The sequence below is a fragment of the Nasonia vitripennis genome, chromosome 2, assembly GCF_009193385.2.
Source record: "Nasonia vitripennis strain AsymCx chromosome 2, Nvit_psr_1.1, whole genome shotgun sequence".
NCBI lineage: Eukaryota > Metazoa > Arthropoda > Insecta > Hymenoptera > Pteromalidae > Nasonia > Nasonia vitripennis.
Genome location: NC_045758.1, coordinates 16,389,735 through 16,413,181, shown reverse-complemented (window position 1 = coordinate 16,413,181; position 23,447 = coordinate 16,389,735). Strand labels below are relative to the sequence as shown.

At 41.6% G+C, this 23,447-nt stretch overlaps 3 protein-coding genes across 7 annotated transcripts; all 3 read left to right on the top strand.

Annotated features, from left to right (window-relative positions):
* Window positions 1-1,858: 1,858 nt before the first annotated feature.
* Window positions 1,859-7,331, top strand: LOC100122299 (vanin-like protein 2). Of its 4 annotated transcripts, none has more exons than XM_008204070.3 (8): window positions 1,859-2,391; window positions 2,517-2,616; window positions 4,274-4,411; window positions 4,657-4,833; window positions 4,918-4,958; window positions 5,064-5,386; window positions 5,533-5,914; window positions 6,016-7,245. In XM_008204070.3, exons 2-8 carry the CDS (start codon window positions 2,560-2,562, stop codon window positions 6,494-6,496), a joined length of 1,599 nt encoding a protein of 532 aa, XP_008202292.1. In that variant the 5' UTR covers window positions 1,859-2,391; window positions 2,517-2,559; the 3' UTR covers window positions 6,497-7,245. The 4 variants fall into 4 exon arrangements, with proteins under 4 accessions (XP_008202292.1, XP_008202291.1, XP_001605903.2 ...); XM_001605853.4 differs by having other exon boundaries at window positions 1,861-2,391; window positions 4,918-5,386; window positions 6,016-6,418; window positions 6,817-7,331; XM_008204069.3 differs by having other exon boundaries at window positions 1,860-2,391; window positions 2,537-2,616; window positions 4,918-5,386; window positions 6,016-7,242.
* Window positions 7,332-8,475: 1,144 nt separating this feature from the next.
* LOC100678353 lies at window positions 8,476-10,827 on the top strand. 2 transcript variants are annotated; one of them, XM_008204071.3, is made up of 5 exons: window positions 8,478-8,919; window positions 9,076-9,235; window positions 9,334-9,723; window positions 9,794-9,880; window positions 9,971-10,822. In XM_008204071.3, the coding sequence occupies exons 1-5, from the start codon at window positions 8,683-8,685 to the stop codon at window positions 10,555-10,557; spliced, it is 1,461 nt and encodes a 486-aa protein (XP_008202293.1). In that variant the 5' UTR covers window positions 8,478-8,682; the 3' UTR covers window positions 10,558-10,822. The 2 variants fall into 2 exon arrangements, with proteins under 2 accessions (XP_016842620.1, XP_008202293.1); XM_016987131.2 differs by lacking the exon at window positions 9,794-9,880 and having other exon boundaries at window positions 8,476-8,919; window positions 9,971-10,827.
* An 8,187-nt stretch (window positions 10,828-19,014) lies between these two features.
* On the top strand, window positions 19,015-23,344 carry LOC100117449 (coiled-coil domain-containing protein 39). The gene is made up of 12 exons (XM_001601636.5): window positions 19,015-19,292; window positions 19,476-19,901; window positions 19,988-20,078; window positions 20,165-20,295; window positions 20,360-20,551; window positions 20,624-20,839; window positions 20,934-21,317; window positions 21,400-21,654; window positions 21,724-22,209; window positions 22,292-22,504; window positions 22,673-22,979; window positions 23,131-23,344. The coding sequence occupies exons 1-12, from the start codon at window positions 19,194-19,196 to the stop codon at window positions 23,196-23,198; spliced, it is 2,868 nt and encodes a 955-aa protein (XP_001601686.1). The 5' UTR covers window positions 19,015-19,193; the 3' UTR covers window positions 23,199-23,344.
* Window positions 23,345-23,447: the final 103 nt, after the last annotated feature.

The window sequence follows — 23,447 nt, the reverse complement described above, 5'->3', positions numbered from 1 at the left end:
CTGGAAACATTTCGTGTGCAAAATGCGTGCGCTGTAATGTATTCAATGAAAATAATCGGCCAAATAAACATGCCCAATCAGCAGCCTTTTTCCTGAATTTTCTAAACAAGAAAACAAGAGTCAAACAAAAAATAAGAGTCGTCACGCAAGTATCGACGCAAACGATCGTCCGGCGTGCTTTTTATTAGACGACTCCGGTGAAGTAGTCAGCGGCAGCTTTCATGCATCCGAGCGCGGTTGGGTACACACGTACGCGACAAAAAAATACGGCGCTTGAAAGGAGAGCCCTAGAGTCCGCTATTCGACTTGAAACGACCGTCCGCGTCGCTCTGGAGCAGAGAGAGAGAGAGAGAGAGAGAGAGAGAGAGAGAGAGAGAGAAGGAGCTAAAAGGCGATAAAGCTTTCTTGCGCCCCCTTCAGCCGTCTCTCTTTCTCTCGTTTTTTTTCGCGTTTCAGAGGAGGATAAAAAGTGACGAGCGCTGGAGCACAAAGTAGCCGCTGCACACACTGTGTATGTCCGTTATTGTGGTCAGCGGGCCAGTGGACGGACGAATAAGAGACGCACACCGCTGCTTTCAAGCTGTGTGTTGCACAAGATAAATGCTTGGCGAATGAAATGTGCGCGCATTCAGCTGACAAGGACAGAAACGAGTTGCTTCTCTGTTGCTGCTGCTGCTGCTGCTCCGAGTGAGGAAGGGATACTACACGGACTGCACATGGATGGAGCGAGCTTTGACGAACAAAGACAAAAGAATATTCCAAAAAGTGCTTTGTACTCGGAATTTTCCGAGGCAGTCGGCAAAGTAAATATGAAAAATCTCCTCGAACTGTGAATTCGAAACCGTTGAGCCAAAAAGTTCTGCTGCTACTGCATCGGCGCGCGAATTTCCCCGTCCGAGCGCATTCTCCTATAACAACATGTACATATAAGTACGCAGCGCGGGTAGCCGGAAAATGTTTGACTTTGACTCGATGAGCCTCGAACGACGCATACGCATACAAGTAGATAGCGAAGATTTGAAATCGGCGCCTTTTCAACTTTGCGCTCTGGGAAATCGCGGAGAATAAAATAAATCCCGGACCCGGTTAGGCAAACATGCGCGGAAAACAAGAACATTACATTCGAATCTCTTATACATATAGGTTTTTAAACTCTCTCCTAGGCGGTTTACGACGACGAGAATCGAGATTGACGCGAATATGCTAAGCAGCCCTGTGCGCTGTGCTGCTGTATATGCAGAGCTGCAAAAGGTAATATATAGAGGTGTATAGCAGCAGACGCCGGGAAGAGAAACTCGCAGCGCGAAAGAAACTGGACCTCGTTCCACTTACTTGCGGCGGCAAAAGTTTTTATCTTTTAGACAAATACGGCCTCACTTCTGGCAGTTCTGGCTGCTATACTTCTCGAACTCTACACTCTCTTCTGCTGCCTAGGCCGTATAGGTATACCTATAGGCTATAGCCCTTTGGCGCGAATACATAAAAATGAGCAGGCAACTTCATCAGGCAACTTCATCATATCTATATCCTTCTATTTGACGATTTAAAAATTCTTCACAATTTTCGTCTAGTATATAATCAGCGAAAAATTCTTACTCACAAGTTCAAAGCTCGACAAAGTATTCGACAGCGCTTGTCTGCTAATTGACGATCTACCAAGCACGATTCCGCCCTCCCATATCAAAGGAAAAAATCCATGCTCCCAACTGCACCTTTGATCCAATCCGATCCAGCTCTCGGACACGCATTGATAAACACGCTAACTCTCTCACTCGACGAGCAGTCGAAAACAAAAGAGCACGGACAACAACAAACAACAGCGAGCGGCTGCAGCGCGAAACGAGCCTCGAAAAAAAGTGAACGAGTATAGCGCGCTGCGCTAAAAGCAGCTACACGCGCGAGGAGGCTAAACGAGGGGGCATAGGTAAACACGTACACGGAGAGGCTTCGCTCGTGCGCTAACGACTACGATCGGCGCATTGTGCGTCGAGAGACAGAGTTTCGCACTCGACTTTTCGTTTCGCCAACCCCATACGCACGGCTGCAGTCGTCGATGCTAATTTTCACTCGTATACGCGCGCAGCATCGCGTGCTTGATCGGCTTTGCCTCGACTGATTTCGGCATGTTTTGCTCGCGACTTCGGCGATGTTTGCTGCAGTTTTTTAATACGGTGCATTGCGTTTGTGTTTCTTGTTTAATCGTGGCTATGTTTTTCACACTAAGCGATTCAAACTTGTCGCGCCCTTTTCCGCGCCATCTGCTGCAAAACCGAAGAAGCGCGATTCTGTATTATCGACTCGAGTCTCGACATTAACGAAGAGTCGCTACAGTTTCTGCACAAGCTTCGAGATAGAGTTGTTTTTCAGTGCTGTGCGGCTGCCTCGAAACCGGTGAGTGTTGTTACTGATGTTTGTTGTGAATTGATTTTCAAAACTAATACGTGCTAATATATACGTATAATATAATAACAACATAGCGTTGATTGTATTCAATTTTTTGAATTTGATTTTTCTAGGCATTTCATTCGCTTTTCAGCTTTATTATACACTGAATCTAAAATGACGACCTATCTGTTGCTCTGCGTACTCGCAACACTCTGTTCGAGCTCACTTCAGGTATGCACTGTTTATTCGGCAATGTGTTGTAAGAGGATTTTTTAGATGATTGTCTATTGCAATACTTCAATCTTTGTCAAATGTCAAATAGTATAGATTCAAATAATCATGTAGTGATATAAATTAAAATTAGTACGAAATTTGGAAAAAAACGTTTTAGGTAAATTTTCGTTAAAGACATCTTTCCGATCAGTTTAAAAATACACGTCGCGATAGGACGCACATTTTGTAAAAACAAAGCAAAAATAATATGAGCATTTATTGATTAAAATTATTATTTACTGGCATTTTTTTTTTATCGAGAAACTAAGCTTCATGCAAAAGATACCAAAAATTCTCCAATTACAGAATACTTACGCAATTGAAAACAAAATTATAAGAGACATGAGAAAATTCATAATAGTATATTCTGTACCAAGTGCGTAAAGTGAGCATTTTTAGACCGTGTGTGGAGTTTGCAGTACGAGTCAAGACGAGTTACGAGCCGCAGACAAGTATTGCAACCACACGAGGTCTTTCATAAACAATAAATAGATAATCTAAATACATCAAAATCAACACTTATTTACAAAAACAAAAAATTACTTTTCTATATATTATAGTGTCCCAACAAGAGCGTACTTAGTTGCGAAGTCAAAAAATAGTTACGTCAGCCCCGCTCAACACTTACGAAAAGACACGGAAATACATCTGCGTGTTAAAATAAATATGGTGTTTACCAATCAGGGCCAACATTGGGCTTTTTGACCTCGTGTGGTTGCAGTACTCGGCTCGTACTGCAATCTCCACACACGGTCTAAAAATGCCCACTTTACGCCCTTGGTACACAATATACTACCTATGTTGGCATATTGCTCGCATAGTCACTTAATTAGGCCCGATTAATGGGTACCAATTATGCAAAAATCGTTCGTCTTAAAAAAAAAAAAAAAAAAAAAAAAAAATAGATGCTACATTTAAAATAGGATCTAATTACGACATAAAAGCTTAATAATTTTGCTAGGTTGCAGAAAGTAGAAAATGTCCTTGATCGCATATCGCACGAACTTGCGGCGTGCATAATAAATGCTGGTTGGCCTGCACAGTATTGTGTATACCATCTCGTTTGTTTTAGTCTCCCAGAAAATTATTTTCAAAATTTATCCTTTTCGCCTCCCTGGTATATAGGCAATTATCCCTATTTCTGGGCAGAATTTCCGGTCAAAATTTTTAAAAATAAATTACTATCAGAAATTTGTTTCAGAGTATTTCCAGTAATTTCAGATAAACCTCATTTTAACACACGTTAGCCAGAAATTAAGCCCAGAAATAGGGTAAATTTTGTACCAGGGCTTAAAGTCGCAGATGTGTGTACTGTTGACCAATATTTACCTATTTTCTCTTGATTTTCTTCTGTTAAAATTACACAAAAGAATATGACCGTTGAACAATGCACCAAAACTTATTTCGTGTACTTATAATTTTTTCCGAGTTCTAATACATGCGACCTATATATAAAGAGTAAGAAATAATTTGCCTGAGAGGGATATGTTTTTTATAGGATTCTTAACACATGCATAACATGCAATTGAGAAAAGGCTGTTATTTGACGCAATTACGGTTTTATCTTATACTCGGATAAATTTTAATTATAAATATCTATGCGTAATATATTTAGATCAGCAACGTAGATTCTCCAAACTACATCGGAGCTGTGGTACATTATCATCCTATAACCGAGCAAAGTGGCGATCAAGAGGTAACTGAAGTAAACGCTCTTAATTATCGGACAATCATAAAGAAGGCTGCGTCCTATGTAAGTCGCCACCAGTACATTTCTTACAATATTTAACTCATTTTCGATTTCAAAATATTATACTAAGAAAAATGCGGCGCAATAAAAATTGAAACAAAATTTGCGGCAATTTTAGGACAAAATATGTTACCGCAAATTCACTGCAATTTTTGCAGAAAATTTGTTATCCTTTATTTTGCTGCGACATTTCCTCAGCGCACTGATGCAAATATAAAACGTATGCATTTTTACTATCTTTGCGACAGGACACGGATATTATTGTTTTTCCCGAATTCGCTTTGAGTACCATACCAAAAGATGGACCTAAGGAAAAAGAGTTTAACGAAACGGAATTCAGAGCTCACTATCGCGACATGGCTTCTCACATTCCCGAACCTGAAGAGGGGGTTGTAATTTGTGATACAGACTCGAAATACAAAAGAGTAAGAATATTTAAGCTTCGATTACTCAATTTAAAACAACAATTTCGAGATTATTTGAAAAAAAAAAATGTTTTCACTTCACAGTCATTGAAAATAATTTCGTGCGCAGCGCGAGAATTCAAAATGTACGTATTGGCGAACCATCACGAAAAGGTCGACTGCAGCCCTAATTTGCGAGACTGCCCGAGCGACGGTTTTCTCCTCTACAACACAAACGTGGCTTTTGACAGAGACGGCCGAGTGCTCGCGAAAACCAGCAAGACCAATCTGTACAAGGAGCCTGGCACCAACGTCAGAACTCCTCCCAGAGTCTCGACCTTCCGTACTGACTTTGGCGTGACCTTTGGCAATTTCATATGCGCCGACGTCATCCACAAATGGCCAGCCACGCACTTCGTCAAGAATTCCAGTGTCATGGACGTCATCGTCACGCAGCACTGGTACGACGCCGGAGCTTTCCTCGAGAGCATGGAGGTCCAGGCAGCCTGGGCCCATGCGGCCGACGTCAACTTTTTTGCATCGGACTACAGCGATGCTCTTGCCGGAGGTGGAGGTACTTGTGACAAAAGATATTTATGTGTGTATATATATATATATATATATATATATATATATATATATATATATATATATATATATATATATAGATTATATATACACCGTTTCAGGTTTCTCACTGAATATAATTGTCATTAACAGGTAGCGGAATCTACGCTGGCAAGCGGGGTCCTATCGTAACGCACTACCCATTCGAAACGGATAACGCTCTGATCGTCGCGGAGATTCCGAAGCTGGATAGTCGAAGACAACCCCTCCAGGAACTGCGTCCTGGGAAGTCTTTCGTCTACGTATTCGACAGGACAGAGGTACCGACGATTTTGGGAGAACCTAGCAAGATCGACTACAATCTCTCGGGAAACTGGTATAATCTGCAACTGACCACCAGTCAACTGCTGCAACCTGATCAAAAATCGAGTCACGTGTCAACGATCTGCGATCGCGGACTTTGCTGCGATTTTCACGTTGAGACTAGCTACGACAAGGAAGTCGTTGCCAAAAGCCCGGACTCCAAGCAGTACAGGTGCGATTCGATCATTTTGCGACTAGTCTTATACGTATTACGGCTTTGCATAATATGCAGATCTCTATCTACATTAAAGATCTTCTTGAAAAAAATTGCAGGTATCATCTGGTAGCTTTGAACGGCGTCAATGAATTTTCATTCGGCGAGGAAATCTGCGCCCTGGTGTCCTGCACGAGTGACTCTCTCAAGGACTGCACGAAGTACTTTGACGAGAGCAGCGACGTCATCACACCGATGAGCATCGACCACCTCGTGATAACGCGCCGAGCCAATATGGAGGAATCGGTGTTGTATTTTCCAGAGACGTTGCGCCGGCAGGGGCACCGAGCGCTGAACGGTGGTAGCGATTTCGCCTACCTGGCCAGCGGACCCAACGACTCGAGTCTTCTGATCATGCACTTGCTTAAGCCGCAGAGCGAGCTGGCTACCTTTGCCATTTTCGGCAGACGCTTCGACTGGGACGGACAGCCACCGTCGGCTCCTCACGACTGGACTTCTACTGTACTAAATTCTCTGAGCTCTTTGTGGCTGGTTGCGATTCTCACGGCTGCCGGCTCCTGGTGTTATACCAGGCGTTGACAATTGTGTACTATAGAAAGGAGCTGAAGGTCTAACCGAAGCTGAAGAAAGTATCAAGTCTTCCGTGCATTAATTACTTTCTGGCCAAAATAAAAATTTATGGAATTCTACCATTCACTTTATCTTATAGCAAGTTAATTACATGACATATGTCACATAGTCGTGTACATAGTCGTTGCCATCATTTTATTTAGTAAAAAATGTTTTTAAAATTTTATGACATTCTTAATTTATTACCGCGTATCAGTTTGGTTAGACCTTTTGCAATAGATAATCCACAGCCATCTACAAGCAATCATTTATTGGTATAATTATTTCAGGTATCGCCTACTGCTGATTTTTAATGGCATAAGCGGCTATTCCTTCGGCGAAAAAGCCTGTACCCAGCTATCGCGTACTCTATGTTGGAATGTAGGGGCTAACACCCGACATACGTCCCATACCGACTGCTCCTAGCGCCCATGACGTTGAGTCGACACGGTTTTATTATGACCAGACTCTACTTAGCGACTTTAATAGTCGGCAATTGATTGTGCTATCCACCAATCGTCGTGCGTGACGACCCTGATGATGGGAGAATGATCCGATTGTCGCTGATTGCTGAAGGATGGAGATTTCGAATACCAAGTCTTATGGCTCACTCCTATATAATCGCTCCAATAATCAGAATATATCATAGATATAGTCTTTCATACATTGTAACTCTTGTTATTACTATTTCTTTTATAGAAACGATAAAACATGTAACTGTAACTATAGTTTGATATAAAGTATACATGTTTTTTAAATACACGATATGATAATCGTATCGTAATAAATACCGTTTATTTTTCAGAAATACGACACTTTATTACAATGAATAATAGTATATTTTGCCCGCATATCCTGTCTTTCTTGCCCGCCGGTCAAAAAAGAGTCAAAATTTTCTTATTAAGTTTCAATGTGTTAAACGTCTGTAAATGATAAGCTAAATTTGCTAAAATATTAATATACGTTTGATTGATGATGACATGGTCAAACTGCATATATGCTTATAAGCAGTGCGGTTCGCGAATCTTCTTATATCTCATAGTCAATGGCGATACGTATCGATAGAGTACAGTAATTCTGCTTGGGTTTTCCCCGAGATATTGTTGTTTTTTATTCTCGCGTTCAACGAACTTAAAACGCATAATAATTGGTGACTCGATACAACTGTATTATAATTAAAATTCCATATTATTAGCAGAAGAAAATCTCACTAGCTCGTTATAACTATGGATATTTGGACACTTGGGCGTCTGCACCGTTGGTTAGTTTATCTCTGTCGACATTCACAGAGAATATCCCGCTTATGCCTGCCTATTACAACGACGTTCGTGCTGAGCAAAAATGAGCTCTCGGATCGTAGTAATGATATTGTGCTATGATAACCCTCTATGCTCTATTAGTCGCGGAGATTCTCAAGGTGGATAGCCGACGACAGCCCCTTCAGTAAGTGCAACTGGAGATGCGGTTGCGATTCGTCATAACGTATTCGACAACACGGGATCAATATAGCCCCACGATTTCGGCTAATCCCCTGCGTGGGCCACGAACGTTGGGATCCTGACTGGTACACTATCTGCAGTGAGTTCGAAATATCACAGTTTAATAGTTATTTACAATATCAGTATATATCAATGAATGAAATTATAATATACATGCAATAGAAGCTTGCTAAAAATTAAACTAAAATGAAAGTAGAAGTAAAGAACTTAACAATTCGCTAGTATAAGAATTCGGCATTTCACGCTCTCTACGTAACTAAGAGAATTTCGCACTTAGAGTGTCAAAATAGATTGATTTGGTCCAAGTGCAAAAATGTGATTTTTGCCTTGTGTGAACATTTGCGCGCGAGCCATTTCCCGCGTTGCTATTTGAATTCAACGTCTACTTACACTAGCGCCCTCGACGGGACTTTACCCCGCGTTTGCTGGCTCCAATAAGCTGCTTATATACCTATACACAGCTGCCTGCGTACCAATCCATAGACTGTTAGACATAACCTTTTTTATATTAAATTTAATCTTGCTTTTCCTCTAAACATTGACATTCGCGTACATACTGGCAAGCACAAGTTCGCGTTCAAAACTAAGCTGATAGTAAACATTAGGAGGAGCATCTTTAGAAACTTCCAAAGAAACTACTCTCATTCCAAAGATAATATGCCATCAGCATGTGCAGTACCTAGCTGTAAAACTGGAAAATCAAACAAGCTTAAGCAAAGGTTATCAATTTTTAAAGTGCCAAATAATGATGACTTGAGAAAGAAATGGGAAAACGCTATTCCTGATGTCTCTTCTTTAAAAACTACCCAGTATGTTTGCGAAAGACACTTTGAAGAACAATACATCATAAGGAGATACATAAAGCAAGACAATGAGGGAAATGTCATAGCCGATGTAAATATTTTAACCGTTTATTTAATTTCTGTTTGTACATACCAAATAATTTCAAGTAACTTTTGTCAAAAATATATTTACATTCATTCATAATTGATCATTAAAACTTGCATACAAAAGTTGACAATACACATTGATGAAGTATTTCTTTTTTAGATTCCATACAAGCGACCAAGACTGCAAGTAAATACAGTGCCAAGTTTATTTAAGGAACATATTAAACCTTTGAATATAAATGAAAGTAACGAGAACAAATTAGAACCAATTCAAAATGACTGTATGACAAATACTCTTCCACAACTTCCACCTTGCAATGGTAATCATATAATTAAAGTTTAAAATACAAATTAATTAATGCTCTCAAAAACACTTATGCGTATTAGTGCTTAAAAAATTGCTTTGTAATTTTTTCAGATGACTTTGGTTCTATTATTAATGGTATAGAAATACCTCTTCAACCAAGTTGCGAAAACAGTCAACTCTTTGCTAATTTATCCATGCAAGACTGTAATCTATTCAATAGTAATGCAAGCGAAAAATTATTAACAAGTTGTAGTATAGATTTAGATGATGAGAAAAGAGTTGTAAATGACGATGTCAATTTATCTAAAAGTAATCAATGTCAAAATGTTGATTGCAGTGGAAAAATTGAATGTACAGATTATGAACTTTTGACAACAGCTTTCACAGTCAAAAATGAAAATTATGGTGCAAATGCTGATACTTTGCAAATTAAAGACGAATTGAATATCACCAGGTCAATCACTGGAGAGTTGGACTCAACGTTATACACAGTAAACTATGGTAAGAAAAAATTAATTTTAATATTAACTAAAAATTATCTATAAAATTTTACATTTTATTCGACTAACAGAAACTTGTAATACTGTGGATATACTTGACTTGGATCATAATTATACAGTCAACATGCCAAAAACACTAAAATATTCCAATACAGTCTGCAAGTATCATTATATATCAAATAACATACTAATAGCTCATATAGAAACTCATATGAGATTCACTCATATAAAAATGTTAATGATTTTAGGTATAGACGGCGAAAACATTGTTCTTCCACAATTTTGGAGTATTTCCGAATGTTATGCCAAAAATGGAAAAAAACTTGTATTCACACATACGCACATTCAAACCAAAGATATAACTGTTAGCACAGTTCTACATAAATGTGTTACCATAGATTTCTGTGATGGGCAAATAGAATACTTTGTTTATGGTCGTCAAATAAATGAAGTATCACATTTGAAATTGCCAAGTATTTTTAGTAAAAGTACAATTTTACCGATTCTTCTGAAGAAATTTCAAGCAATGCATGCTTGTGAAGGAATTGAATCAAGTCTGAGTCTCATTAAAGAAAGCCATGAAATGGATAATACTCTATGCTTTGGATATAACTACCACCACCGGCAATGCTCTCTATTATCATCAACTAAAATATGTGAGCATTGTAACAAGTTGCAGAAAACAATTTTACGAAGACGTCTACGATCATTACACCGCGCCAAAAAAACAAATAATGTTCTGACTACCTTAAACATAATGGATTCTCAAAAACTCCAACTCTTAAAAAGAAAATTGTATCGTGAAAAAAAAAGATTGAAAAATATGTCAAATTAGTATACGAGCCTTTTTTAACATTACAGTAACGTTCATAGCACAATAAGAAGAAGTGAATTCGACGAAATGTTGAACTTATTATTTTCTATATGCTTCTATGTAAATAATTTTTTTGATAGTTTTTTAATTTTTTTAGATATATGTCTATTTTTATAAAACGAATCAATGATATTAAGTTTGACCAAAAAGTGATAATTTCCATGACAAATGACAAATATATTTTATAAGATTTAACTTCTTCTGAATGAAATAAAACATTTTTTGCATAAATTTATAATTAAATGTTTGCGCCATCTTCCTTTTTGGAAGAAAGCTTCAATTTAAGCCAATCGCAAGAAAGCAGCCATATTGAAATTGTTCTATGCCTATATATTATTTTACTGCTATATTGGCAATTCAACGATACCGCAGCGCCAAAAAGCCAATGTTAATTTCCATAAGGTGGTGAGTTTTCAAAGCTGAGACCAACCCGATTTTACTGTGCATATTATATCTATATATATATATATATATATATATATATATATATATTAAAATCGGGTATTGCTCAGCTTCGAAAACTCGCCGCTTTATGGAAATTAGCATGGGCTTTATGGCGCTGTGGTATCGTTGAATTGCCAATAGGCAGTCTATAGACACCATGGCTCCACCACGCGCGAGTTTCAAGACAGCTGTGTGCATAAGAGCGTAGTAGGATATCGATCGAACGCAGAAAGTTGGGGTGGGCTGTTCTTCCAATCAGAAACCGTCCGCTACGATTTAATGGATGAAGGAGCCAAATTTTGTAAATCTGCTTTGTCAACGCTTTTAGATGTCAGTGAGCAGCCGCCACAGTTGCCGCATACAGTATCTGTGGCTTTGTAGTTAAGTGATTGAATGAATAAGGAAGACGAAAAAGAGAAAAAACCATGAAAGCTGTATATAATAAAATATTAAATTTAATTTAAAAAAATTGCACAACTTAAAAAGCAGCCGTCATTCGACATAAGCATAAACTGCGATTCCTGGGTGAAAGAACGCTCTAAACGGAGAGAAAAAAACGTTGAGGCTACTGAAAACTATCTGAAAAGAATCTACTTGACGACTTAGGTAAAGAAAATCCTGCGCGGTAGACACTGATCGAATGCGCAAAAGGGCCTAAACTCGTCTAGCCACTGCTGCGCTTCCCCCTTTCGTACTTTCCTCGCTCGGAAATTTTGTGCACATTTTTTACTCGAGTAGATCCTACTTAAGTCGCTTCGGTAGATTCAACATTTGTTTTTCTCCGCGTACGTCGCCTGCTGCCTGAATATAACGCTCTATCTGCGATTGGATCGGCTGCCGCTCCAAAAATCCCGGAGCAAGCTTATTTTCAAGACTCTTCTAATTATATTTCGCTATGACGCTGTGTAGTGTGTGTGTGTCCTTTTCCCTACTAATATATTTTGCATTAGTCGGTAGCCCGGATCATCCCTATCTATTCTAGCTGCTTGCATAATTTTAACCAGAAAATTGTTGCCCGTTGAAAATCGCAAAAAACTCGATATGTCGTTAATTATAACATCATATACATATAGTACGAGCGAGTATATGTAGATACAGTGTTTTAGGCTAGATAACTTTTGCTATAGGTATAAATTCTCTTCTTTTTTGCGTAGCAAATACGTCACTTTTTTCACTATCGATGATATAGTATATAAGACTAGTTGAACTTGCCTGTGTTCGAAGCGCTATACGAAGAAGTGAAAATTATCTTTCGAAAATGTGAAATGTAAACCTTATTTTTAAATAACTTATTCAGCTCCTTTTGCTCTATATTGCAGTGCGGCTTACAAAAGGTCATTTTAAGCTGATGCGTTTTCTTACATTTTAACATGTTTTCTAGGAGTGCCACTATGGTGATACTCAGCTGGAACACGATGGCAGCGATGCCAACGTCGGAAACTTGAAAGGTCATACTCCTCTTCACTTGGTTGTGAAAAGAAGAAAAGAAGATCAGTCTATGACAAGCAGACGCTGATCCAGTTGCTGCTGGAGCATGGTAGCGATGTCAACGCCCGCGACTTACAAGGATGTACAATTGTACAACCCCTCTTCGCTTGGCAACCGATCCTCTTTATTACATGGAGGCGATGCAGATGCTGCTGACTTTAATGGCATTACTCCGCTTCACTCGTTCATTGAAAATTGCTATCCACTACTGCAATTCTATGCAACCCTTGTAAGACCAGTTCTGAAGAAAACTCGGGACGTCCACGCCGTTAGCAAATTTATTGGAAAAGCCCTGTGACTAGCCAATCCGATTGCTTCTGGCTCGTGGGGCCGATGTGAGTTATAAGAGAAATGCGATGGGTGAGAACGCGCTCGAGGCATTCTGCTGTCTGGTGAAAGAAACTGGCGGAGGTGGAGTACTGAACCGCAGAGTGCAGATCCTGCTTAAAACGAGTGAGCAGCAACTCGAGAACTCTTCGCCTGTCTCTTTCACAGGTCCGACTAAGTTCGCGAGTTGTTGAGGCTTGGTGCGGATGTCAACGCCTTGGATAATTCAGCGGCTATACACCGCTGAATTACGCTTTTATCAAGATCGCCGCGCCCTGGGCGCTGGACGTAAGCGAGCTCGAATACCCGGCCGTAAGTTATTGATCATGAAAATATGAACGATCATAACGGTCCCGTTAATCCAAACGTGAAAATTCCTATGATGACTATGATGGATGAACATGGAAATGGCCATCAATTGAAGCATTGAAGCATTTGCAGCATTTGGCCAGGCTCTATGCGCTGTATAATAAAAAAGTTGAGTCTCGAGAATTCCGAGAATCTCGAAAAACTATAATGGCGTGGTATAGGGGGCAGAATACCCGACGACTGGATGCCCCGCTGCACTGAAGAGTTGGAAGTAATGAGCGAGAGCAGCATAACCTTCTGGGACTTGCTTGAAGAATAAGCAGCTGGTCGAGGCGTTCTACGCCAAAAAGGCAATGTTTCCCATGTACCAAGGAATGCTGAACGCGAAGATTTCCGGGGACCTCGAGCGTCGAAGACTCATCGACAGCGCGGCTATTTCGTTGAGCTACGCTCTGGGATTCGCCGATCCCAGCGACGAAGATTTACTGCGCATAATTGATGAATAGCTCGAAATTCGTTAGTAGAGAAAAAGCGCCTGCCGATTCCGCCATGATACACTTTTTTATATTCAAATATAGTTAAGCGATGTTACTCAAACGTGAAGCAAATAGTACATTTATTTGCAATTCAAAAAATGTATTATTAAATTTATTGACTTAAGGGGCCTACCAATGTTAAATTTTGCTCCCAACTTCTGGAAAAACGAGGGCTTTTATGACTCTCAAAAAATTACAGAACCTACTTGTCGGCACAATCTTTGCGCGGAAGTGAGTTGAACAGCATTTATCAGCAGACATGTCAAATATTTTTGGTTAGATCAGATCGATCGTTTATTGTTTATTTTATATATACATATACTCTACTCCAGGATCCCGTTGACGGTATCAAAATCTATAACCGGTAATTTTTTCAGACTTCTATGTACCTACAGCCGTTATTCTAAAAGTTGGGAGCAAAGGAGCGCGTCAATTTAACACGGTTCGTATATCTATATAACTGGTGTGGTGGCTCCTTAAAAAAGAAACAACATTAAACTCCATAGCAATAGATATCTAAAATAACGTAACAAAATGTAATATAATGTGGCTATATATAATGCGAAATATGAAAAAATGATCAATTAACGTACGTAAAAATGAGATGTATTTTAGGTAAAACTAATGTCTTTTTTGCAACACATGCATGATTTTCGCATTTTTCGTACCTATTAATCATTCGATCCTGTTACAATGCCGCTACCCTAAGCGGGTCTTGGGCGTTGTCGTCCAGATCGGACGGGTGGGTGCCTATCACCACTACACAGCGCGTCCTTAGGTTGCGGATAGAGGAACAGCCCCTGAGAAAGAGGTTAGCTGCGAATAAATTGAATAAGCAGCCGCGGACAGCCGATAGGAACAGGCGTGGGTGTGATGAGCCCACACTGTCGAACGCATTCATCTAGAAACACTACGTAAGCAACACAACAACAAAAACACTTCACATTATCTCTTATCTCTCAATCTATCTCTTTCATCACACATTACAAAAATGGGCAAAAATCCTGCTACCGAGGAGGATGCGGGAGCGATGACAACTGCCCCGAAAGGGGATGTGTAGAATGATTCGTCACCTGGTCTTACGCGGTAACGATGCCAGCGAAGGCGCGCTGCCTTGCAGGGGGGCGTTAGGATGCGAGAATGAAACCGTAGTCTGTCTGACGACGAGTTGACACTGTCCTCGTCAAAGTCGGAAAGCTCTCATACTTAGTTCTAGAGAGGTATGGGGGTTATCACCTCTAGAACGGTGGACTCACCTGCGATCGGAACAGGATCCGAAGCGCGCGGGTTTAACATAACATCGTGGCTCAAAAAAATCAAATCCGAACCAAAAGGGACTTAAGGGACGGAACTTGGAATGTTCGCAGTCTATACAGAGCAGGTGCGTTTAAAGAACTCGTAAAGGAAGCTGATAGGTACAATCTAGATTTGGTAGCAATACAGGAATCGCGGTGGCCAGATGGCGGAGTACTAGCATCGGGTAACTCCACGTACCTGTATGGGACCGGGAGTGGGGGATCTCTAGGCACCGGATTTCTCGTAAGCAAAAGCATCATACATTCGGTTAAAAGTTTCAAATCCGCCAATGATAGGCTCTCGTACATCATTATCGAAGGTGAATGGTATAGATATGTATTTATTAATGTACACTGTCCTACGGAGGACAAAGAAGAAGAAGCTAAGGATCTCTATTACGAAACTTTAGAGCAGGTAATCGACCAGTTCGCGTCTTACGACACAAGAATAGTATTAGGCGATTTCAATGCTAAAATAGGTAGGAGGAAATGTTTAGGCCTACTATAGGTAAGGAAAGCCTGCACGAAGCCAGCAATGATAACGGTATTAGGGTCATAAATTTCGCGGCGGCAAAAGATCTTATAATCAAAACTACGTGTTTTAAGCACAAGAACATACACAAGGCAACGTGGACATCGCCGGACGGGGCCACACAGAATCAAATTGATCATTTCCTCATTGAAAAAAGACGTCATACTAATGTTCTTGACGTAAGGGCTTACAGAGGGGCAGATAGCGACTCGGTCCACTTCCTAGTAGTAGCCAAATTAAGAGCTAGACTAGTAGCGAATCAAAATAGTAAGCGAGCAAACAAGGTAGAAAGCTTCGATATTGAGAAACTACGAGATAGAACAGAGCGAATTAGGTACCAGATAGAAATTAATAACAGGTTTCAGGCACTTGAAGAAGCAAACACATTGCCGGAGGGGAATTACGAACCGAATAGCTTATGGGGGGACATCGAAAAAACGGTAAAAGAGGCCGTGAACAAAGTACTGGGTAAAAAGAAAAAGCCAAAGAGCAAACCATGGTTTGACGAAGAGTGCGAACTCTGGTTTGAAAGGCGCAAAAAGGCTAAATTAGATAGCTTACAAAATAGAAGCGATAGGACCGTAGAAGAGTATTCTAACGTAAGGAAACGGACGAGCGCGATTTACAGAAATAAGAAGCGGGAGTATCAAAAGAATCTTATTAGGAGAATAGAAACTAACAGTAAGGAAAATAACCCCCGCGAAATGTACAGAGGGATTAACGCCATCAGAAAGGGTTTTAGGAGTAGAGCGCAATTGATGAAGGACGAAAACGGGGACCTCGTAACAAATGACAACGAATTACTGTCGCTGTGGAAAAATTATTTCGATAAATTATTAAACGTGCACGAAAATAGCGAAGAATTAGGGGACGAAATTCACACTGCTGAACCCCACGTGGAGGAACCGAGCTACCAAGAAGTAGAGGCCGCGATTAAAAAACTAAAAAACAACAAAGCCGCGGGAAATGACTCTATACCAGCTGAGTTACTCAAATATGGGGGCGTCGAGCTCACTTTCAAAATCTATAAACTAGTATGTGCCATCTGGAAAAATGAAACAATACCCGAAAATTGGAAGGAATCTATCATTATACCGATTTTTAAAAAGGGGGATAAGACAGACTGCAATAACTATAGGGGTATTTCACTTTTAGCAACGTGCTACAAAGTTCTGTCAAACGTAATACAAGCTAGACTCACTCCATTCGCGGAAGATATAGTAGGAGATTATCAGTGCGGATTTCGGCGCAACAGATCGACGAGCGATCAAATGTTTACCATAAGACAGTTGTTAGAGAAAAAGTGGGAATTTTGCGAAACCATACACCAACTATTTATAGATTTTAAAAAAGCGTACGACTCTATTAAGCGAAGCAAAATGTATCAAATTCTAGTACTTCTCGGTGTACCGAAAAAACTCGTGAGATTAATTCAAATATGTCTGAACGGAAGCACGGGAAAGGTCCGAGTAGGCGGTAATGTATCAGAACCCTTCATGATACGCGATGGTTTAAAACAAGGGGATGGATTCTCTACGGTGCTGTTCAACTTAACGTTAGAATATGCCGTTAGAAAAATGCAGGTTAGCCAGATGGGCGCAACGCTTAATGGAACAACGCAGATACTAGGCTACGCAGATGATTTGGATATACTGGGGGATTGTAGGGAAACGGTAGCAAGAAACGCGGAAATCCTCATAAAAGCGGTAGAGTATACAGGGTTAGAAGTGAGTGAATCAAAAACAAAGTACATGATTGTGGATAAGCTAGGCATCTGCAGAGGGGAGGAAGATCTCAGAGTTGGGAATTTTACTTTTGAAAAGGTTAGCGAATTCAGGTATCTGGGTACGACCATAAATGATAGAAACGAGATTAATGTCTTAATAAATAAGAGACTCCATTCGGGTAATGCTTGCTTCTACGCCGTGAGTAATTTACTTAAGTCGAGGCTGTTGTCTAAAAACGTTAAAATAAGAATATACAGGACAATAATACTGCCGGTGGTTCTGTACGGGTGCGAAACGTGGGCCCTCACTAAGCAGGCGGACAACCGTTTTAGGGTATTTGAAAATAAAGTCTTGCGAAAAATATACGGGCCGAAGAAAGATGAGGAAACCGGGGAATGGAGGAGACTACACAATGATGAGTTACACAATCTGTACGCGTCACCAAATATTAACAGAATAATAAAATCGCGCAGATTGGGATGGGCAGGGCACGTAGCGAGAATGGGAGACGACCGTACGGCAGCGCGTGTCATGAAGGGCAGGCCGATGGAAACGCGACCTCTAGGTAGACCTAGACGTAGATGGGAGGACAACGTAAAAGCGGATCTAGTAGAAATAGGACGGGTGGGTGTCGATCGGAGAGGTGCATCTTGGGTGGGGTTGACACAAGATAGGGCAGCGTGGAAGGCTTGCGTAGATGAGGCGATGAACTTTCAAGTTCCAAATGCCATGTAAAAAAAAAAAAAATTAATCATTCGATCTACTTACCCTAAAAACTGATTCAAACGATATAACCTACTTCATGTTAATATCAAGATTCCCTAGTGGAAAAAAAGATGTAATAAATTGTAATAAAACGCACAAAAATGTAAGAAAATGTAAGAAATGTACCTTTTTGTTGTATTTCGGACCCTTTTTCTCATATGTTTTTGTACACTTTCTTACATTTTCAGATTTGTTAACTTTTTTTACATTTTATTACATGTTATTTTACCGGCTAATATAGTCAATATATTTTTTTAATTAATTATTTTATAATAAAATGTAAGCAGAAGTAAGAAAATAAAAAAGTCGCCATTTTCTTATATAACATTACGCTTACAGACAATTTTTTACATTTTGTTATACTTATTTACGTATCGTTACATTTGTCATTTCAAAGAAGAGACCCCCATGAATCCTGGATCAATGGATTTGTAATAAATTGTAATAAAACGTAAAAAAGGTCCAAAATCCAACAAAAACGTACGAAATGGTACGATTTGTTACATTTTCTTATATTTTATTACACTTTATTACATTTTTTATTTTCACTAGGATTAATTATTGTTAGTTGAAGTAATTAGTGGTTATACACAAACAAGCATTGATATATTTATTAAATTGTGTAGATTTAAGTTATCATCTTAGATAGGAATTGTCAATTGTTTTTTGTATTTGCAGGTGGCTGATATTTCTTAGACGGATTTGTACAGAGTATCTATTACTACCGATTGTCTAATGAAATAAAAAAAAGAATATATATATATATATATATATATATATATATATATATATATATATATATATATATATATATATATATATATATACATATATATATTAGTCCAATTAATTTTTTGTCTAATTCCTTAAATTCTTTGAAAATATAGCAATATTGAAAAAATCACTTGTATTTCTCAATAGTATTATATGCAGTCGCGACAGTAAGCGTACAGTATAGAATCGAACGAAATGAAGTGTACTATATTGACTGGGTACGCGCATCCTGTTACTCTGTAACCATGGAATCTAAACGCACTTCAGTCGCCTCGTGCATAGCTGCACCACATAAACCGGTCGGTCTGCTAATTTAACGCGTTTCCCGAGATGGAAAATCGCAAGGTTATTTTTTTGTGAAAATTGAAAAAATTGGCAGCAAAGCAATCAAGCCCTCAACATGGTGAACGCCATTGAAGAGGTTTTTAATGATTTGGGGTGGAGCGACGGATTTAGAATGCCCATTGCTAATGAAGAGAATAAACGGCTGGAGAAAGAGGTATGTAGACTGATAAAATCTTATCATCTAAACTTGTGTATTTTTCTACCTGCCTCGTCATACATCGAATGTGCCTTTGGTTTTTTGTTTACTGCGCATCGCGATTACGACGAATCTTGTAAAACTTTGAATTATCAGGTTAAACGATGAGGCATGCTCGGTAAGCTAATGAATAATTTCCAGATCGAGCATAAAACGCGAAAGCGCGCGGCTCTGAAAAGCCAGCTGGAAACGACTCTCGAGCGTATCGAGGACATCCGGAAGCATGCATCGGACATTCGCCAAGAGCAGAGCCAGAACCAGCGTCTCCTGGCCGCTCACTCGGCTCAGGTCGAGACCGAGAACCAGCTGTACCGTCAGGCCCAAGCCGACGAGTCTCGACTGGCCCGGCAAATCCGCCAGTACGAGCGTCAGGCTCGAGATACCGCGGAAAAGATCGTCACGCTCCAGCAAAACGTCTCGAGGATGAGCAAGAAGCTCGATGCCACCAAGAAGAATATCCAACTGGACAAGGACAGACTGCTGGAGTGGGAGGAGAGGTTGAACAAGAAGGAGGAGAGGAATATGGTCATCGAGCAGTTCGTCAGGTCGGACGAGAAGACTTTCAAGGTTTCAAGCTGTTTGTTCAAGCCGGATATCGCGTTTGAAAAATTCATATCAATCATAATGAGCGATTAATCGTGTCTACTTTCAAGAAAATAGAACTGGAGCGACAGGCTCTCAGCGAGAAGGCGGAACTCTATCGGCAGTCCGTGATCAAAGCAGTCGGAGATGTTGACGAATTGGGTAAAATATAACGAACTTCCGAGCGTGCAGTGCGCGAATATTATACCCTTGTTATTCATTCTCGCATCGTCTCTGCGCTCGATCAGAGCTCGCTCTGGACAGGACGGCGCGACTCTACAGCCAAGCAGTCAAGGACCGGCGACAGTTGATGAACCAGTGGTCCCAGAGCGTCCAGGTGCTCACTCAACGCGATAAATCCATTCACGACGCGCTTCAAGTGAGTTCCTTGAGATGATAAATCAAATCAACAGCATCGAGAATTGCCATTTCGATCCTTCTAGGAGATAAATCTGCTGAGGGAAATGGCCAAGGGGAGGATGGACGCGTGCCAGGAAGCCGAGCGCTTTCTGGCGATCCAAGAGACGGAAAACAAGGAGCTCGAGCACGGGACGAAGCAGCTTGAGAAGGAGCTCGGCTTGCGCAGGGAGGAGCGCCTCAAGCTGACGGAGATGATCGACGCTTACTCCATTCAAGTGCGACTCTATAACGCCTCGATCACTAATCATAATATTATAGTGCTGCTTTGAACGGGTTATCAATCGCAGGTTCACGCTCAGAAGAAGCAGCTACAGGAGTTGGCGCGTCGCACGCAAGAGACCCGGGCCAATTTGAGGCGCAAGAGGGCTGAAGTCGAGGAGAAAAGGTCGAGGCTGCAAGATTGCAAGAAGAGGCTCGACGATCTGAAGGAGACGCTGCAGAGGATAGAGGGCCAGAAGATGAGCATCGAAGAGCGGACGGCGCAATTGCAGGATATGCTCGAGGTAAGGCTTCTGCTGAGTGAGATCCGTTGTTCGTCGCAGAGCCGCCTGAGTTGATAACATCAGCTAGTAACCGCCTACTCGATCGTATATTCAGAAAGAGGAAAAGCGCAAGGCGACGATCGCCAAGGAAATAAAGCGCCAGCAAACTCTGATCCTTCGCGCTACGACGCGAGTGAGCGAGCTCGAAGGCGAGCGGAAGCTCCTGCTGCTGCGCCAACAGACGGAGGCCAAGACTTGGGAGCAGCTCCTGGCCGAGCAGGCCAGAGAGGAGAGGAGTCTGCGGGAGAAGAAGGACGGCGTCTACCGGACGGACGTCGAGCTGCAAAAGTCCGAGATGCGCTTGCAGAACGTCCTCGGGCAGGAGAGGGACAAGGACGAGCTGGAGTCGAAGCGGAAAAGGCTGAAGCAGCTGCAGAGGACGGTGAAGGAGAAGAGCGAGACGGTCAAGACCATGCAAGCGCAGCTCGCCCAGGTCGAGGTGGGTACCGGGTACCGGTCGCCACTAGTCGATCGATCTATTGTCTTTATTTATTTTTTTTTTTTTTTTTATTCTCGCATAGAACGAGGTGCGGAGGATGACGAGCTCGATGGCGAGCAACAGCGAGGAGCTCCAGCGAGTGAGGAGCAAGCAGCAGGAGCTGCTGGCTTTGATAGAGGGTGGCGAGAAGCAGCTGAAACAGGCTCGGAGCAACTACGAGGAGAGGAAGGTCGAGGAGAGCATACTCGAGCTGAAATTGAAGCAAGCCAACAAAGTCGTGCTGAAGGTCGACGACAGGCTGTACGACCTGGAGAAGTACTCTATCCAGATGGAAGCCGTGAGTGCAGTGGAAGTACTACATAGCAGTACTACATAGTATGTATAAATAACGTAGCTTGTCGTGCAGGCGATGCAGGAGCGGCGCTCGGAGATCAAAGTGCAAAAGGAGAGCCTGAACCTCCAGCGGCGCGTCGTGCTGACGGACTGCGAGGAGCTGCGCAAGACGATAGCCGAGCGCAGGTCGCGAATCCAGCAACTGCAAGCGCGATACGACATCCAGGTGGCCGCGCTGGGCAGCAATCACGAGGACGGCGCGCCCTTGACCGCCGCCTACCTCATGATACAGAGTGCGCAGGAGCGATACCTACTGCAAGAACGGGGCGATCGGCTCGACCGCACGATTCGAAAGGCCGAGCAGGAGATCCGCAGTATGGAGAACACCCTGCGTCTGGTGAAGCTCTGCAACGACAAGTACAAGTCGAGCCTGTCGCTGGTCGACGAGGACGGCCCGGAGAAATCGGAACAGCGCCGGCTCGGCGAGGAGCTCTACGAGGCGCTCGACTCGCTCAGGCAGCGGCGACAGGCCCTCGAGCGCGCCCAGGACGACTACAAGGTTCGGCTCTTCGAGCTTTCGCACGTGTCGCGCGAGCTTGCATCTAACTATTCTATCACTATTATGTCTACTCGCGCTTCAGCGCATGGGGGACAACTGCGAGCAGCTGGAGAAGGACATCGAGAGGCTGAAGGACGAGAAGGAGAGCAAACGGCAGGCGGTGAGCGATCTCGAGCGGCAGATAACCGATCAACGGGAGAAGATCTCCCGAGCCGACAAGAAGCTCCGCAAGCTCCTCAAGGACATCCAGAACAAGTGCCTCTGCGCCGAGGACTCGACGATCCTTCTCCAAGAGGTGAGCCGCCACGCGCCTGGCCACATTGCGCGCTGCAGCTATTTATTATTATTATTTCATGCAGTTAATTATATATATATATATATATATATATATATATATATATATATATATATATATATATATATATATATATATATAACGTTGCCGATTTTCCGCTTTTCGCAGCGAGACCTAGCGGTGCGCGAGCTGCAGGAACAAAACACCTTGGCCCTGCAGCGCATCACCGAGTTCACCATTCGGCACTTGGAGGCCGAGGCGTACGTGAAGAAGCTCCTGGCCGAGCGCAACATCGAGCTGCCCTGCACTTATTACCTACTGAGACAGCAGGCTACCCCCACCTCGTCCAGTCGCTGCGACAGCGTTAGCAGCACCTGTACGGCCAAAACTTGCAGTAGGACGCAGCAGCAGCAGGCCGCATCCGCGAGGGAGGGCCTCGTGCTGGCTCGCTCCGTGCTGCTGCAATTCGACCCGGGTTCGTTGTCTTGTATATAGTCTTGTATATAGTCTTGCTTAGGCTGAGATATGCAAATTTTACCGATTGACCGCTTATTGCGGAAACCGTCATATTCAGTAGATATCTAAAATATGATGAACATTTTAAATAATGTTTTACTCGGTTTTAGGCTTGGAATCTCCAAAATCGTCGAAATCCACGGTATTCTCGAGCAGACGGATTCTTAAGAAAAAGTGAAATAAATACTGTATCTGGAAAATAACCTACTGATGTATTACAGATGTAATTTGCGACAGGAACTCGATGTATTAGAAATATGAATTTTGTAGTCTTTTTATATATTGTATAATTCGTTATTACAATTAGCTTTTAATTCAAATTAATTCAGTTATTGTATTTAATAATTTAATAATTTATCGATAGATAAAAGTAAGTAACGAAATACTCATTGTTGCAAATTTCCCCTCTCGGCCCTTATATAATTAA

Excerpts from the sequence above, each read along its gene's own strand:
- LOC100122299 (XM_008204069.3), top strand. The coding sequence starts at position 2,560 with ATGACGACCTATCTGTTGCTCTGCGTACTCGCAACACTCTGTTCGAGC. Across the intron at positions 4,412-4,656 it reads TAAAGAAGGCTGCGTCCTAT|GACACGGATATTATTGTTTT; the intron begins GTAAGTCGCCAC and ends TCTTTGCGACAG. Across the intron at positions 5,915-6,015 it reads CCGGACTCCAAGCAGTACAG|GTATCATCTGGTAGCTTTGA; the intron begins GTGCGATTCGAT and ends AAAAAATTGCAG.
- LOC100678353 (XM_008204071.3), top strand. The coding sequence starts at position 8,683 with ATGCCATCAGCATGTGCAGTACCTAGCTGTAAAACTGGAAAATCAAAC. Across the intron at positions 8,920-9,075 it reads AGGGAAATGTCATAGCCGAT|ATTCCATACAAGCGACCAAG; the intron begins GTAAATATTTTA and ends TTTCTTTTTTAG. Across the intron at positions 9,881-9,970 it reads AAAATATTCCAATACAGTCT|GTATAGACGGCGAAAACATT; the intron begins GCAAGTATCATT and ends TAATGATTTTAG.
- LOC100117449 (XM_001601636.5), top strand. The coding sequence starts at position 19,194 with ATGGTGAACGCCATTGAAGAGGTTTTTAATGATTTGGGGTGGAGCGAC. Across the intron at positions 19,293-19,475 it reads ATAAACGGCTGGAGAAAGAG|ATCGAGCATAAAACGCGAAA; the intron begins GTATGTAGACTG and ends AATAATTTCCAG. Across the intron at positions 20,552-20,623 it reads TCGACGCTTACTCCATTCAA|GTTCACGCTCAGAAGAAGCA; the intron begins GTGCGACTCTAT and ends TATCAATCGCAG.